The sequence below is a fragment of the Exserohilum turcica genome, assembly GCF_000359705.1.
Source record: "Exserohilum turcica Et28A unplaced genomic scaffold SETTUscaffold_6, whole genome shotgun sequence".
NCBI classification, from domain to species: Eukaryota; Fungi; Ascomycota; class Dothideomycetes; order Pleosporales; family Pleosporaceae; genus Exserohilum; species Exserohilum turcicum.
Genome location: NW_007360277.1, coordinates 520,364 through 536,232, shown reverse-complemented (window position 1 = coordinate 536,232; position 15,869 = coordinate 520,364). Strand labels below are relative to the sequence as shown.

General features: G+C 54.6%; 4 protein-coding genes across 4 annotated transcripts; 1 reads left to right on the top strand and 3 right to left on the bottom strand.

Annotated features, from left to right (window-relative positions):
* Positions 1-272: 272 nt before the first annotated feature.
* On the top strand, positions 273-1,523 carry SETTUDRAFT_96845 (uncharacterized protein; the record flags this gene model as incomplete). Its single annotated transcript, XM_008031453.1, has 1 exon — positions 273-1,523. One exon carries the CDS (start codon positions 273-275, stop codon positions 1,521-1,523), a length of 1,251 nt encoding a protein of 416 aa, XP_008029644.1.
* A 77-nt stretch (positions 1,524-1,600) lies between these two features.
* Positions 1,601-2,629, bottom strand: SETTUDRAFT_120914 (uncharacterized protein). Its single transcript, XM_008031452.1, has one exon. The coding sequence runs from the start codon at positions 2,564-2,566 to the stop codon at positions 1,613-1,615; it is 954 nt and encodes a 317-aa protein (XP_008029643.1). The 5' UTR covers positions 2,567-2,629; the 3' UTR covers positions 1,601-1,612.
* Positions 2,630-3,157: 528 nt separating this feature from the next.
* On the bottom strand, positions 3,158-5,151 carry SETTUDRAFT_120912 (uncharacterized protein; the record flags this gene model as incomplete). The annotated part of the gene is made up of 2 exons (XM_008031451.1): positions 3,158-4,245; positions 4,292-5,151. The coding sequence occupies 2 exons, from the start codon at positions 5,149-5,151 to the stop codon at positions 3,306-3,308; spliced, it is 1,800 nt and encodes a 599-aa protein (XP_008029642.1). The 3' UTR covers positions 3,158-3,305.
* Positions 5,152-8,038: 2,887 nt separating this feature from the next.
* Positions 8,039-15,719, bottom strand: SETTUDRAFT_120907 (uncharacterized protein). Its single transcript, XM_008031450.1, has 4 exons — positions 15,649-15,719; positions 15,531-15,595; positions 8,726-15,456; positions 8,039-8,673 (listed from the first exon to the last, which is right to left on the bottom strand). The coding sequence occupies exons 1-4, from the start codon at positions 15,708-15,710 to the stop codon at positions 8,284-8,286; spliced, it is 7,248 nt and encodes a 2,415-aa protein (XP_008029641.1). The 5' UTR covers positions 15,711-15,719; the 3' UTR covers positions 8,039-8,283.
* Positions 15,720-15,869: the final 150 nt, after the last annotated feature.

Genomic DNA, 15,869 nt, shown 5'->3' with positions numbered 1-15,869 from the left:
AAATAGCCCTGTGCGGCGCCGTCGTTGGGCCATGGAGTCGTGGCTGGAGACGCAGAGACTTGGCGCGTATCAGGATCCTCCACGCCAATGAATCCGCCGGTGCCTGAGCATGCGATTGCGACTCGCGTGCCGTATCGCGGGCCACCTGCTGCTCGCCTGATATACAGCTGACCACCGCCTTTCTCTCGCTCTTCCTCTCACTACACACACACACACACACACAGACCTCGCCATCGCTTCGCATATCCAGATTCAGATCCAGATCCGTCATAATGGGCAAGCTCCTTCAGCCACCACCATGCTACACCGACGACCCTGACGCCTTATCGCTCCACACCACTCCAGACGACTACCCATATGCCGACCTACCCGGGGCTTCTGGACTCCCGCCCTCCTACGACGACAGTGAAGCCAGCAACACTGCTGCCGGTGCTTCAGCAGTCCCAATCCACCATGTCGCTCCACCTACGACGCGAACCGACCACAACAACCCCAGCTTCAAGAAGGGCAGGCCCTGTGTGATGGAGACGGTCGACGTTATGGAGCCCACGTATGACACCGACCCGGCCAAGCTCGAGGACGCTATCCGGACATATGCTAGAACGTCACCCGTGCCCGTGGTGTACATCATGGGCACCCACAAGGAAACGGTCAAAAAGGGGGACAAAAAAGAGACGCAGGATATCACAGACTTCCGCCTCGCCATCAACCTCCGCCGCTACATCCACTACAACTTTGATGAAACAGACACGTCCACAATGTCCCTCGTCACCGCCTCCAACGGCGAGAAAACTCACCGCGGCACCATTCTCAAGAAACGTGCGCCGGGCGTCAAGCAAGACATTGAAGTTGGCAGCGCCGCAGCTCCCACGCTGACCGAGTGGTGCCACCGCTACTGTGCCTCGCCGCGTGCCCTTCGCATCTTCCGCCTCCGCCGCCAAGTCACCGGCCTCGACGAGACACACCTCAGGAACCGCATCGAAGGCCTCATCCGCTCGACAAACTACCGCGGCGACATCCGCGTCACATTCCCCGTTGAGGAGCGAAATATTGACATTTACACGTCCACCCGCATCAATGCTCTCCGCCTAAAACGCTGGGTGTGCTGGCTCTTCTACCTGACGTTTCTCTGGATCTTCTCCTGGCCAATTCTGTTCTTCGCTACAAAGCGATATGCAGTCGTGCGCGCCGAATGGCCTTTTTCCAGCGTCGACGAGCATGGCAATAAAAGGTACACGACTGTCAGCGAGGAACAGTGGTTCGAGATGTGGCAGGTGGCGATTCGTCGGCTGGTACTGGATCGCTTCCAGGGCGAGGCCAGCGAGGAAATGATGCGCGGTGTCATGCAAAGACCAGAGGACCCAAGGACTCCTGGGTCGCTGACGGGGCATGCGGGTGTAGATGGTGCGCTGGGTGTGCTGAGCCAGGGAATGAGGGTCGCGAGGGCGATCCAGGGAGGTAACGGGCTCGAGGTGAATTTTGGAAGGGGAAATGTACAGGGCGGATGGGGGTATGACTGTTGAAGACGAGAGGGAGCCGAAGGTGTATTTTGTAGACACTTACTATCGTGATTCCAAACCTATCGTCGTCATATCTTTCTCAAGATCCGATGTTATGTCCACTCCCAAACCTCCTCCACCACCCATTCCAACGCGCGAAACCGGACCTTGCCTCCTACTGCCAAAGCCCCCGGTCGAAAGCACACTGCGCAGGGTAAAAACGAATTTCCAACCCTGACTGTCCTCTGCCATTTTGCTGCCTCTTGCTCTCCTTGCCTCTCTGCGTCCCACTCCCACCGCTCTGCCGTCACCGCTTCACCCTGTATCACTATACCCTGGACATACTGCCCCACACGCACCACGACGCCCCTCACGCCCGCCGCATCATCCTGGCAGCGCATTACCACGCAAACCATCGTCTGCGACTCCGACGTAGACACAACCTCGACATCCCTCCACATCTCCTCATGCGTCTTGACCGCCTCAAGCGCAGGGTGAAACGCATGTCCCACTTCGAGCGTGAGATCATCTGCAAGCGGATACATGTCGCCCTCGTCCGTGGGGATGTCCGGGTCGCCGACGGGGAAGCGTGAATCGAGCCAGTGCGTCCACGTCGAATGCGTCACGTTTTCCCAGTCTGTCTGCTGCTCCTTGCCGTCAGACTGCACAGGGACAGACGTTGAACTCCCTGCGAATGCCCATTCGAGGCGCTGCAGCGAACCTTGGTTTGCGCTGTTGGCGGACGCCGCTGTCGCAGTGTCAAACGGCTTGTACACGCGTATATCGACAAAGGTGCGCAGCGGGCTGGTCAGCACGAGGGTGCTGGTAGGCTCGAATTGGTGGGACGGCAGGTTCAGTGGGTTTTTCTCGGGGAGGTAGATTGAGTATGGGATTTCGGTGCCGGCAGGCAGGGGGTACGGCAGGAAGTAGATGTACTCGCGCTTGCTGATGTTGGATGCTGCACCGCTGACGTTCTCGTACTTGGAGCTGGGGAGTGTGCCGTGGGATGCGGTTACAGTGACGCCTGGAGCTGGGGGTGAGATGTTGTCGCCGGTTGAGGAAGCCATGCTGCAAACGGATTCGGGGGGCGTGTAGATGATCTCGTCGGAGCTGACACTTGCACCATCTGAGACTTCGTCTAAAAGGCTCCTGCTGCTTTCGAGTGGATTGGAGAGGCTTGCCTGTGAAGATTCGGCGTGAATTTCGTTCCGGAGAGTCATGGTGGGCTATGGTCTGTTTCTCGAGGAATGAGGGAGTTGTAGATACCAATATTTACCGTTAGAGGTGTCTAGTTGAGCCTTGAAACAAAATTCATGAGCTTGAGATCTCTGGTATCAGTACGTGAGGTGAGGGGCTGTTTGCCAGGAAAAAACATGTAGTTTTAATTAACAAACATGAGTCGAAGCAAATACAGGCAGGGCCTACCTAGTGAACGTAGTCCGCAGTTGTTCTGGCGCACTACCACTTAATCAATTGCGTCTGGTCATCTGCATTCGATATCGGTGATGTGAGTGTAGAGAAGTCGAGGTGGGGAGGTTGATGGAGCAACGGTCCCCACCAAGTCACGGGAACAGCCGTTCGCCATCAGTCACTGTGACATTGGGGTGTGAAACAATTTCCGGAGCATATGAACTATTCTCATCCAATGTATTTCCTTTGAACCACCAAAAATCACTTTTCCGGGCCAAAACTTTGGCAAACGTACAGTCTACTGCAAAACGCTCAAAGGGGTATCAACAAGCTCAACCTAAAGCGCCAAACGACCTCAATGTCTCCCTACTCCGAATCAAATGCATCCCGTGTCACTTATCTTCTAAAACTCCACCCCCTCTTCCTGCCCATTACCTCGGTTTGAGACCTTGTCAATCCTGGCATGGGAGCACCCATGGTATCCTCATTGAAGGTTCTATCTCTCCTCTGGAAAGTTCTCGCTCGCATCGATGCCCGTTCTCTTAAACTTTCTCCTCCATCTGCAAGTTCCCGTTCGCGCTGCCTCCGCTGCTGCTCTTCGGCTGTTTGTTGCTTCCAGCCTCCTTCAGTCCTATCTTCCTGCTTCTCTGGCCAGAGAATTTGATGGATGACGACAGCTCGGACATTCATGGATATGACGAAAAACCACATGAGTATGAGAGCGATGGTCATGGCACAGCCAATGTAGGCGATGGGTTTGTTGCTATTGAGGCAGCGGGAAATGGCAAAGGTGGACGTCGTGAGGGCCGTGTTGGGGAAGATGAACGAGTACCACGTCATTGCAAAGTCCATCTTGCCGCGTCTGGCACACGACCAGTGGGCGCCGACACTGATCAAGAAGAACCAGAGGGCTAGACCCCACAGCCAGAGTCCGACAAAGTTTGCGCAAATCATACCGACCTTGCCTGCTAGTTCGCCATTGCCTGGGCCCATGAAGTCGTGCGCCACCCTCTTGGGCAGTTCTTGGCCCATCATGACGACGCCAGCAATCGTGAAGCCCGAGGGACCGACGCTGATGAACATACCGGGACGAAGCGATTCTTTGGGCAGCTTCTGCGTCATGAGTCGATAGATGAAGGCTGCATAGATCATGAGCGAGACCAGGAAGCCGATGCCCTGGATAATGTAGCCCGTAAGGATAATGATGAGAGAGATGAGGGGATCGGACACTTTGGGAGCTAGGTTGCCGGCGTGGGGACCGATGATTAGCAGTGGGTAGGCTGGGAAGATCCAGATGGGCGTCATCTGGGATATTGTAAATGTTGTCGTGGACCACCTGGGTTGATTAGCACTTGCAAGCGAAGCAGTTGTGGTAGACGTACATGAGCAAGTAGATACCGACGGAAAAGCAGACAGCAAGGCCGCAGTCCATCCAGAAAAGCACAATCATGCACCTCTCAAGCCACCTGCCCACGCCGGCATGGCCGACACCGTACTGGCTGACGTTGATGAGGATAATGCCAAAGCTAACCACGGCGGCTGGGATGAACAGGCTCTCGGTGGGATGCAGGAACGAGGCCTTGAAGGTGCGCGGATAAAAGTAGAAGCGACAAGAGATCATGGCGCAGTTGAACAGGAAGAAGACGATGTTGAGGATGAAGAATATGCAGCCAAGGGCGTAGATTCCCTGGAAGCGGAACGGGACGGCGTACAAGACATTGGCGATGCCTCCGGTCGCCATTGTCAGACAAAACCAGGTCCAGGTGAAGTGGCGTATCCGCTCCTTGAAGGTCAAGTTCTTCCTCTTCTCGGGCACGTCTCCCCTGAGGCTGCCTCGGGCCGTGCGTCTGCTGGCATTGGTGGTGACGGGGGCCAGCGATGGTTGTTGGTGCGGTTCCTCGGTCTTCTCTGATGAGCCCGACTCAGATGTGCTGGTGGCGTGGTACGGCTCCTCCTCTTCCTCGCGTTGGATTTGGCTGCGCACGCCGTTGCCGAGCGCCTCGCCCTCGCGGCTCAGCGGCGACGTCAGGGCAAGGTTGGGGTCGTCAAAGGGATTCTCCGCCGTCGGGTTGGGCAGGGGCGTGGCGACATTGGGGTGACTGCGCCACTGCAGCCTCTCCTCTGCGCTCGACACCGACTCGGTAGAGGCACGTGACTCCGGCTCGTGGATGGTGGGAAACGGCGGGAAGGCGTCGGCGGTAGGCAATCGGGGAATTGCGAGGTTGTTAGTGTTCCGGTTCATGTTGCCAAGTGCCAGGCCGCGGCGAACATGCGGGGCGTGGGAATGAGTCTCGTGACGGTAGGCAGATGGTGTTGATAGGCGTAGGGCGGCGGTGACGGCGGCGTGATGTCACTCTTGCTGCTTATTCAGCCCGCGTCTTCTCCTAGGCGGTCGGCGAGCTTGCAGTTGCACGAAACAAGGACAAAATGCTCAACGGGCAGCCGAAACGCAGGCCGGAGATACAGGCGCTCTATGTATCTGCCCTGCCCCTTCCGACCTGCGCCGCTACCTCCCTTCCCACCCACGTTCTGCGTATGGTCGATCTGCCGCATTTCCAGCTTGGACGAACCAAAAGCCCGCATCCTCGCCATGGCGGCCACACCATTCCGGCTATCTATCCGGCATCCCTGGCAGTCTGCTTTCTAGCGGAAACCCGACGCTGGAAGGCTGCCGGCAGCTCCACACTCACCACCTCAGCTGCAGCGGCCTCGATCTCTTGGTATGGCTAACGCAGCGATAAAGGGTCCGCTCCTGCATGACTGGCGGCAATAGCATGCCTTCTAGGCTCATACAGTTGAGGGTTGCGTCTCTCGCGGCCCACGAAGCCTGAGCCTGCGTGGCCGGCATCGACTCGGGATGGTAACACGCCACGGCCAGGCTCTGGCACCAGCACCCAGCCCGCAATTTTCTAGAACACCAGGATTACGCCCAACTCACACGAGCGTGTAAGCCCAACCAAACCCAAAAATCTTTCTCAAACCTTTTTCTCCTACACCGTATGTCTGAGTTTGACAGGTCAATATGTCGACGTCCTATCAGCTATGGCCATCTTCCATTGGCGAGCAGCCCCAGGGTCCGCGACGCGCACCACATCATACACAGTACAGCCATATTCCTCGAAACATCTTCTTGGGCCTGGTGTCATGTGTAGTGCACATCTCACGGTTAAAACGGCTACTAGGGTCAAATCTTATTTCGTTTCTGCTACCCCCCAACTTGGTGTATCTTGGGCGCTGGCAATAACGGTTAAAAAAAAATTTCGACGGCGGTTTTCTAATCCCGAGCATCATCAGCTTATTCATAGCCACAACACGAGCGTTTTGCTGGCTAATTTTTTCAGTATTAACACAGCAACCCTGCGTCATTGATTCTACACATGACTGGGCCAAGAGATTTTTCTTTACATATCGCCGATGACTCGAGCATCCACAATCCTTGTGCGAATTGCCCGGTCGTGCTCGTGCACAAACCACGCGAATCCTACACTAGAATTGCTTCTCCACACGGCCCGCAAGCGTGTTCACGTTGTCTTTTCCATAACCCCGAACGGGGATCGGATGTGTTTTGGCTAGCAGACCTCTTCCGAAGCGCCGGTACGCGCATCGTCATCCAGCAGCTTTGAATTCAGCCGTCGGTATGCTGGAAGTTGATGATGCCGTCTTTCCAGCTTCCAAGCAGAGACGCTTCCCACCTGTTGTAATGTACATCCGTGCTAACAATGTATTCAGTACGCGCGTCACGCGCCTATGATTTTCACATCGCTTGCGTGCGCCACCCCCCAATCCAAATATGATCGCGATAAAAGAATTGGACTCTTACATCGGCAACCCTGCAGCTAGGAAGTTCTCTTTCGAGCCTCGCACACTAGGTGTATGGTAACCATGGTTTTGTTTCCATGCCATTGGCCACGCGACACGTCATTGCTCCCCGAGAAAGGAACAAAAACCAGTCAGTCCCAGGCCCACATGCCATGCATATCCACACGATGACAGATTCTGAATCATGACACTGGCGCCAAACTAGTCGTGGCATTGCATCTTGCCCATCACTTACTGACACTCCCCCCACCCCGCTTCCGCGCAGTCACACTTGGTCATCTTGCAGATGAATGGGTCTCTCCACGCATTGGTACCGGCACCAGCACCACAAAAAAAGAAGCCCGGAAAGCAAAAAACATACAACAGCGGGGATTCGCCAGTGGTCACCCACCTGACTACTAATCCGCCGGTCTCCAGCTTAAATATTACCGAGCGAACGAGAGATATTGGTTTCTGGAGCCTATGGTCGTATGTGAAAGGAAGGAGGTGACGTGTGGGTGAAATTCTGGCAGTCGCTCTGTGAGAAGTACTGTGGCATGACTGGGAGAGGGCTGTATCACGTTTTCTGGTGAGGGGTGGGGCTATGGATGTGGCAAGTATAACGTCAAAAATGGTGGAGATGTGTGTAGATCTACATGCAAGTCCCATTGTTTCGAGACGCTGACACGAACATTGCGGTATTCGTGGGGGCAGGGGTGTGTAACTAGGCTGGAGACATTACGGCACTCTACCATCTTTTGCTTAGTTATATGTGAACACATTTAATTACTAAATGAAAAAAAGGGGATTGAAGCATGTTCAGGCATGACTGACTGACTTTGTATTCATGAGATGCCTATAAGCAAATACATACATACATACATGTGTAATTCCAAAGCAGCCAATACCAAAACAAAAAGTTGTAAATTATCGACCCAGTCGATGGATAGAAAAGCGCAAAAACCGAGAAAAAAAAAGAGAGAGAGAGAGCACCGCTCGCTTCCAATGCCGCGCTGAACATGGTGAAATGCAATGCATCGATGCCTTTAAATGTACATGCAGAAGAAGAAGAAGAAGAAGAAGAAGAAGAAGAAGAAGAAAGAAAAAATCAAAACTAACAAACTCGTTTTCTCTCTCTCTCTCCCTATCTCTCTCATACTTTGTTCTCATTTTCCTTTCTCTCGCCCGCAGCTAAAACCGCATATTTGAAAGAAAGAGAAGAAAAAAAAAGGTAAAAGAAGATGAAGAAGTATCGGAAAAAGAAAAAAACAAGATTACAAAAAACTCCCATGCTATGCTACCACGAACCCCTCCCCCTCCCCCTCCCCCACACACACATACATACATTCCCGCATCGCCAAGCAGACCGTGAATTTAGAGAGAGAGAAAAAAAAGGCCGTTGAGTGTGATAAGAAAGTAAGTCCCGCTGAGAACCAGAACCAGAACAAGGAAGAGAGAGAAAAAAAAATTGCATGACCATGTCCATTGATAACCCAGTATACCGGCACGTAGAAAAAAAAAGCCCTCTGTCGCTTGGCTCCCCCCCACAGCCCTGAAAACCCAAGATTTTGTTTTCCTACCAGAAGCTGCACCAGCCAATGTAATGCTGGCACAGATTTTCCAAGTTGGTAGCCTCCTTGATGAGCCTATCGACTTGCATTTCCGTCTTGAGTTCTTCGGTCTTGCCGAAGTCGCGGCCGGTGAGTTTTTCCTTGACGCGGCTGAGGACCTGGAGGGCACGTGCATTTTGGACTTCCTTTGCGTCTGCTTCGTTGTTTTGCGGTGGGGCAATCGAGGAGCGGTGGCGCGGGCGGCCGACGATGCTCGACATCTGGTGCGGGTCTGTTGTTCCGGCGGCAGGGTCGGCACCCATGATGGATTGGCGGCGTTCAGAGGGGTAGTTGGGCTCTGCGGGTGATGCATCGCGTTGGTTTAGGCGCCAGGTTAGGAGGGGATCGTGTATGAACTGTACAGGTGTTAGTATCAATCTAATACTCAATAGGGTGAATACAACTTACGGCTTCAAGAACCGCCATGACACTCTCCTTGTTGCTTCGCAATACCCGCATGACGTGCTCGCAAGTCGTTCGGTAGCTACCCTCAATATTACTGACTTCCATGGCATACGTCAACATGCGTGTAAGACGGAACGGCACCCGCTCGGGATACTTCTCCCGGTGCATAGCCACCTCGAAACAGTCTCCAAAGTCAATGTGGATGATCTTGCCCGTGACACGATCCAGCATCAAGTTACTGGGATGGCGATCACCCAGGCCCAGAATGTACCCGACCATGGACATGACGGCAAGCGAGCGCGTGTAGTTTGTGCGGCGATCAAGCCAAGCCTCGGACGACTTGGATTTGAGCCAGAGGACGCGGTACAAGTCTTGGCCCGTCGTGTTGTCGAGTGCGTAGCCAAAGACTTCGACCTTTTGCATAAGCGTAAGGCAGTCATAGTCGGGTGCCATCTGCAGCATAATACGGTGCTCAATGTTGAGGAGAATCTTCCTACTGTCTCGGTACTCGCGAATGAGCACATGAAGCGTGTCGCTATTAGGGACAAAACCGAGCAAGCCGGACTGCGTGCTAAGCGGGACTGCGGCATAGCGCTGGATGTTAAGATGGCGCTTGCGTGATTCCACGTCGTTGGAGAGCAGAGTGTTGCAAAGACCAAAGAGCTGCATGACACGCTCATCTTGGCGAATATCTTCGTGTCCCTTGAGAATGTGCATGTGCACCTTGCCGTCGCTGCCGCGCATTTCCAGCTTTCTGGGTCGCTGTTTGGACTGAATGACGCTTGCAACAGGGTCAAAGGACATGATGCGGATGACTGGCTTGCCAACTTGGTAGGTTCCCGGGACCGCCAATTCCAGGTCGTGCGCATCTTTGAGCTTGGGCGAGACATACTGCAACTCAAGCGTCATGAGGGATGGCAGCTGACGGGCGATCTTGCGAAAGACTTGGTAGTAGAGATCCCACGCCTGGTTGAGATCACCTATTTCGCCAGACGTCCTGAACGTATTGCACCAGTCCCGGGCCTCCTGCAGTTCGCGACCGAAAGATTGGATAAAGGAGATTTCCCGTAGTGTCTCTGGGCCCTTGTCGAGCATGGCGTGAAGAGGCGCGAGTGTGGCGAACATGCCGTCTATGTTATGATCGCCAAAGTATAGCCTACTGGCTTCTTCGAGCCCCTCATGCCACTGCTCATGCCACAGAACAGCGATGCGGATGAGTTCGTGACTGACAAGATCAGCTTGCTCAACCAGTCGCGGCGAATGCTCGCGCATAGCCTCCATAAGCTCCTTTGCGGATCGCTGCCGTCGCGACACATCAGACTTCATCGACACGGTCAGCGGGAAGACCAGCGCCTGAGGATGTGCTTTGCCGACTTCGATGAGCAGTTGATGTATCGATTGCCGGACAACAGCGTTTGGCTGGTTGATTCGAGCAAGCAATTGTGGAATGACCTCCAGCCAGGTATCGATTGGGACCGACTTTGTGCCTTCGGTGATTGTGCGGTTGACCCCCTCTCTGCCACCATAAGTGAACCACAGAGTGAGAAGCCTGAGCGTATCTTGCAGTGAACTAGTTGAAGACAGTGCAATGGACTTGAAGAAACCCTGGATAGCCGGGATGACGTGGTCGTGGATAATGTTATTAGGCACCTCGGTAGCCTCCCGGTCCGACTTGGACGTGATGGAGTTGATGACCTCAAAGTTGGCGAGTGCCCAGGCGTGCCATGCCTTGTACCAGTCCTTGTTGTAGCGTGTGGCGGCAGCATAGGCAGCGAGTATTTCATGCACGTACTCGTGTTCCCATTCGCCGTCCTGGAGCTCTTGCTGCCAGTCGCCCTGCTTCAGGTAGCACTTGGCCAGCAAGCGGTGGCATTCGGCGAGATCGGCGGGCGAGGAACCTGTAACAGATCCGTTTAGCATACTTGAGCCATGCATGCCATTGACTCCGTTGTGTCCATTGGTAGCAGCAAAGGGGTTCACATTGTTGAACATATGCTGACCATTGGACATACCGTTCATGCCATTCTGCGCCATCATCGGGTTTGCCGCAGCCCTGCTCCTCATAGCCAGGTCCTCTGACAGTCGCCCAGTAAAGTCCTTCATACTATCAAGAGCCTCCTGCTTGTGGTTCTGGTCGGCCCACATGTACTTGTACGTGGTGTAGGCCACGGGGTGTGAGATGTCATGAGCATTGTGGCGTACGAATTCAACCACCGTGCTGTCGCCAGTGCTCTCAATGTCGAGCAGCTTCTGGAGAGCCTTGTTTGCAAGGTTCATCCTGTTGCTCTTTCTGCAGAGATTGGTGTATTTGATCCACATGTCGGTGCCTTCTTGTGGTGAGATGACAAGCTGACGCACCTTGATCATACGCTGCCAGACCTCTGGATTCGGTTGCAGCCCTCTAAGCCGCTTCATCCACGTCTTGCGCATGCTCTTTTGCTTCTCGACATTGCCCTCGTTCTGCTTGTACTGCATGATCTCCTCGAGCTCTGCAAGCATCTGCACACGAATCATTGGCAAGTAGGCGCGCTGGTACGACTCTCCCAGGAGCGAACTAAGCTCGGTATCTAGGCCCTTTCGAGCCTTTGCGATTTCGTCGACCGCAATCTCGAAACGGTTGTTGTGGATGTTGAGAATAGACGCAAAAAAGGCACGATCGGGCGACTGTTCCTTCATGACACCAAGGTAGTTGTCCATGTCAGCGAACTTGCCCAGGCCCCACGCAGCCGTTGCAGCAAGCGGGGCTATCGCCTTACGATACTCCTGCGTGGCATTGGCCCACTTCTCCTTGGACAGACTGGAGAGAAGGTCCCACTCGCCCAGAGCGTGCAAGCACCGCATCTTGCCCATGGTCACGTCGAAAGAATCGGGCTCCTCAAGCTCACGCCTCTGGTAGGCAGCAAGCGCCTCGTCCCATTTCTGCAGCTTCTCGAACCACGTCTCCTTGAGTTCGACATCGTGGTAGTTTTGTGCCTTACGCAATATACCAAAAGCCGCGTCGGTCTGCTGAAGCTGGTTGTTGATACTGATAAGGGCTTCCACAGCGCTGGAATTCTGCTCCGCGTTGAATTCGAGCTCCTTATAGTGCAGTGCCTTTGCAAAAGCATGGCATTTTCCAGCGTACATGCCGAGGATCCGGACATCGATTGGTAAAGCCTTGTCGTCGTGCTCCATGAACTCTGCCAGGTTGAGCAATACCTGTAGGATCTCTGGTGGGATGTTTGGCGAAGTAAGCGCAGTCTCAATGGATCGAACAAGCTCTTCCTGATATTGGTCGTAGAGTTCAGTCCAGCACGAGACAAAGGCCGAGTTGAACAGGGTCCTGGCAATTGGATTGTACACGCTTCCGAGCGGCGTGCAAGCGCGCAGGGCCTGTTGGGGCGATTCTCTGAGAAGCTCGACGCTGAACCTTCGCATCCATTCGATCCAATCTTCCTTGGTAGTTTTGTTAGAAGCCTCCCAAGCCTGCTTAAGATGCTGTTGGTTGACTGCCAACTTCTTGGTGAGAATTTCCGCAGGGTTCAGGTCCTCGTCGTCCTCTCCATATCGCTCATCTGGGCTGAGATCCTGAGGTAGAGGCTCGCCCTTTTGCAGCTTCGACACGATGCGCCCGTAGTTTTCGTGAGGCACCTTGTGTGCAATCAGAATCTTGTTGACCGTCGGTACAAAATGAATGTAATCCGGACCGAGCTGGAAGATGAGCGCGCAGAGCGTCTCAAGAGCAGTCTGCTTCAAAGTTGGCTCGTTGCCAGAAAGCACACGGCAGAGAGGATGCACGATGCGGGCTGCAAACTCGGAGACGTTGACCTGCTTGGAGAGTCTACCCAGTGTCTCAATTGCGTGCCTTCGAATCTGAGTAGGCTGGCCGGGCTTGTCGAACATTTTGACCATGACAGGGATGATGAGATGCATGTACTCTTCGGCACTTGAACCAAAAATGAGGAAAGCATGCAGCACTCTCTCCGACGGCAAGCGTTTGCCGGTTTGGTCTGAGTCGAGCACACTAAGCATGAGTGGCAGTACATCGGCGAGGTAGATTTTGAACTCGCCCTCGAGCGAGCGCGCAATAGCCTCAATTAGAGATAGAATGGTGGCTTGTAGCTGTGGGCTGCTACTCCAGTACTCTTTGATGGTTGAGAGGATGTTGGGTAGGTAAGGGCGAATGTGCTGGCGGACAATACGCACGAGCTGGCTTAGCTGGTTGAAGTAACCTTCTGAGCGTCCGGCTGGCGTCGATCTGATGACGTGGAGGAAGCCGGGCACGACTTGGTTGAGGAAAGGAACGCACTTCAAGCCCATGGTGGCGTAGATGTTCATGACAGCCTCCACAATGGCAGTGTGATACTGCATCAGCGAGGGATCTTTCAGCAGGCCCATGAGCGTGCTGATGACAATGGTCGGGTAATACTCTTCGTTTGAAGGAGTGATGCCTTGCATGATGAGTGACACATCAGTGATTGCTTGTGCTTCCAAAATCAGATGCGTATCCGGTGACTGCTCCATAATCTTCTGATACTCGTCCGGGTCGAGAGCTCCGAGGGTGCCCATGAGCCTAACAGTCTCCCTTCTGAGCTCTCCTTCTGGTTCCGTCTTGGCAATGTTCATGAGAATGTTCATCAGCTCTGGATACTCGCGGTATGGTTCTATCACATATCCGGCGTTTGTAGCTAGCTGTCCCAGGGCTTTCAGGGCAGAGAAGCGTTTGGCGTCTGACGTCTGGTCTTGCATGAAGTCGAGAATGACAGGCATGAGGTCCTTGATGTACTTGATCATGCCCTCGCCACCGACCGTCGCAAGGTCACCAATGGCTTTGAGCGTAGTGGAGGCGACCTCGGGATTTAGGTCCTTGCACTTTGGAAGCAAAACTTCGACAATGGGATCTATCAGTGGCTTGATCAGGCTGTCTGCTGCACCAACAAGGCTACTAATCAGTTTGGCACTCTCTTCTTTGCTGCGCGGACTGTTGGCGTAATTCACTTCGGTCAGTAGCTGCAGAAGGACTTTGCGGAGCGAGGGAAAGACGTATGCAGGGTTGACAGCTGTCAGCCGCCCAATGATGGACATGGCAGCCTCGCGGATACCAAAGACCTCATCGTTCAAGGCGAGAAAGAGAGTACGGACATTGTCAGCTTTACCAAGATGACGGTCGAAGCGAGCGTCCAATGCTATGAGGACGTCCCATCGGATTTCGGGGTCAACATCACCTACACCGACCGTCAGGAGCTTCTCGATGATGTCACCAACCACCTTTGTCGCGTGAGTGCTAGTCTGGTGGACGATTGGGTCTTTGACAAAGAGCTGACAGCACGTCAGCGCAGCGCGCTTGCGGATCTCGGGGTTGTCCGCTTCGACGTAGCGAATAGCAACGTCGCGGACAAACTCGTTGAGGACGTGGCCTGTAAAGTCGAAACTACCGAGCGTGTGCAGGGCCAGCGCAATCTCTGCTTCTCGCTGGGCAACGATCTGCGGGTCCTTGTGATCGCGGGTCCAAATCTGTGGCGGTTGTGAGACCTGGTAAGGACTGCCCAGGGGCAGGAAGTGGCGGCCGGCAAGAATCTGGCTGAGAAGATCTAGCAGCTTTTCCTGAATCATGGGCCGTGAAGGCGGCACGTAATGAGCCATGTCGACAAGGGCTTGGAAGAGAGAATCGCTCAACCCGCAAGAGAAGATGGGATCCAACAGGCGCTCGACGGATTTGGTGAGTGCTTGGCCAACCGCAGCCGCAATCATGCTCAGACATTGGAATATCGGCGCCTCATTTATAACGCTCTTGTTGCGTGCCTTGGCAATGAGGCCTTCCTGGATGAAGCCCAAGATGCCCTCCAAGTATGGTGAAATGGCGACTCCGACCGCATTTGCAATCTGGCCGATAGCTACGAATGCCTTGTCTCTGTCGCGGTCCTTTCGTATCAGACCCTGGAGATGTAGCATGCACTGATGTAGATATTTTGTCGCAAACTCGGTAGGCGAATAGGCGGCAAGAATGGGAATAATGAGCACCACCTCTCTCCGCACCAGCGCATCGCGGTGCTCTCTGTACTTGAGCACCTGCTCAACCGTCTCCTTGTACTTTTGGTCGTTCATAAACATTGCACTCTTGTCAAGCAGCTCCTTCATAGTAAGAAGCGAGCCGTGGATGGCCTCGTTGGTGTTGATGGTAAAGCCGCGCAGGATCTCGTCGTACACCTTGCCGAACCAGAGCTGGCGCATCTGCGAGTCACGGGGGGATATGATCTCGAAGCAGGCACTGATGGCCTCGGCGGCCGACTCGCGGATGAGGACTTTGGGGTCGCGCAGGGCCACCCAGATGACTTCGAAGATTTGTGCAATCCATTGGTACATGAGCGTGGGCGAGTTCTTGGCGAGCTCGCGCAGGATGAGCACGGCGGCGAAGCGTCTGTTCTCGAGGCGCTCCAGCTGCAGCCACTCGAGGGCGCCCTTGACCTCTGCCTCGACCAGCTCGGCCGTGAGGGTGCCGCCGGGCTTTGCGAGGCGGCCGAGAGCCTTTGCTGCCACGACCATGGCTGTGATATCCTGGCCCCGCATGACCGCCCTAAGGTACGAGGCAAACCGCGTCGTCTTCTGGCCCGCATCGTCGCCGCGGAAGTCGATCAGGGCGTTGAGCGCGTGGATGCCGCCGATGCGTTCGTTGGAGTCGCTGCCCGTGACAATGAGGCCCGAGATCTTGGTGTAGACTTCATTGTTGAAGTTGGTGAAGAGATTGGGGGCGAGCTCTGCGCATGGTCAGTCCAGGTTCCCGCATTGCTTGGGCGGCGGGGGGGCCGTGTGCATGGCGCTGCTGCCTCACCTCGGTGCGCGGCCTCGACCGTCTGCCGCAGCGTATTTGCCGCCCGCTGGCGGGTCTCGTCGTTCCTGTGCCTGTTGTCAGCGTCGCGCGGCAGCATGGCGGAGGAGGCCAAACTCACTTGGAGCGTAGGTCGTGGACGATGCGGTCCAGCGTGGACGAAAGAGGACTCTGCTGCGCCATGTCGTCTGCTTCACCTGAAGCCTCTCGCAGCAAGAGCGGGGGTGGTTACTCCATCCATACAAAGGAAACAAGAGACTGACAGGCGGGCGCGCGTCGGGTGGAACTGGTGGGTTGCTAAAGTTGACTGCTGTCGGCCCAGGACGTATGTCACCAACAAAC

Bases quoted from the DNA above. Each gene is read 5' to 3' on its own strand.
- SETTUDRAFT_120914 (XM_008031452.1), bottom strand. From the start codon at position 2,566: ATGGCTTCCTCAACCGGCGACAACATCTCACCCCCAGCTCCAGGCGTC.
- SETTUDRAFT_120907 (XM_008031450.1), bottom strand. From the start codon at position 15,710: ATGGCGCAGCAGAGTCCTCTTTCGTCCACGCTGGACCGCATCGTCCAC. The intron at 15,596-15,648 runs GTGAGTTTGGCC...CAACAGGCACAG, and splicing joins GTCCACGACCTACGCTCCAA to GAACGACGAGACCCGCCAGC. The intron at 8,674-8,725 runs GTAAGTTGTATT...ACACCTGTACAG, and splicing joins TCATGGCGGTTCTTGAAGCC to TTCATACACGATCCCCTCCT.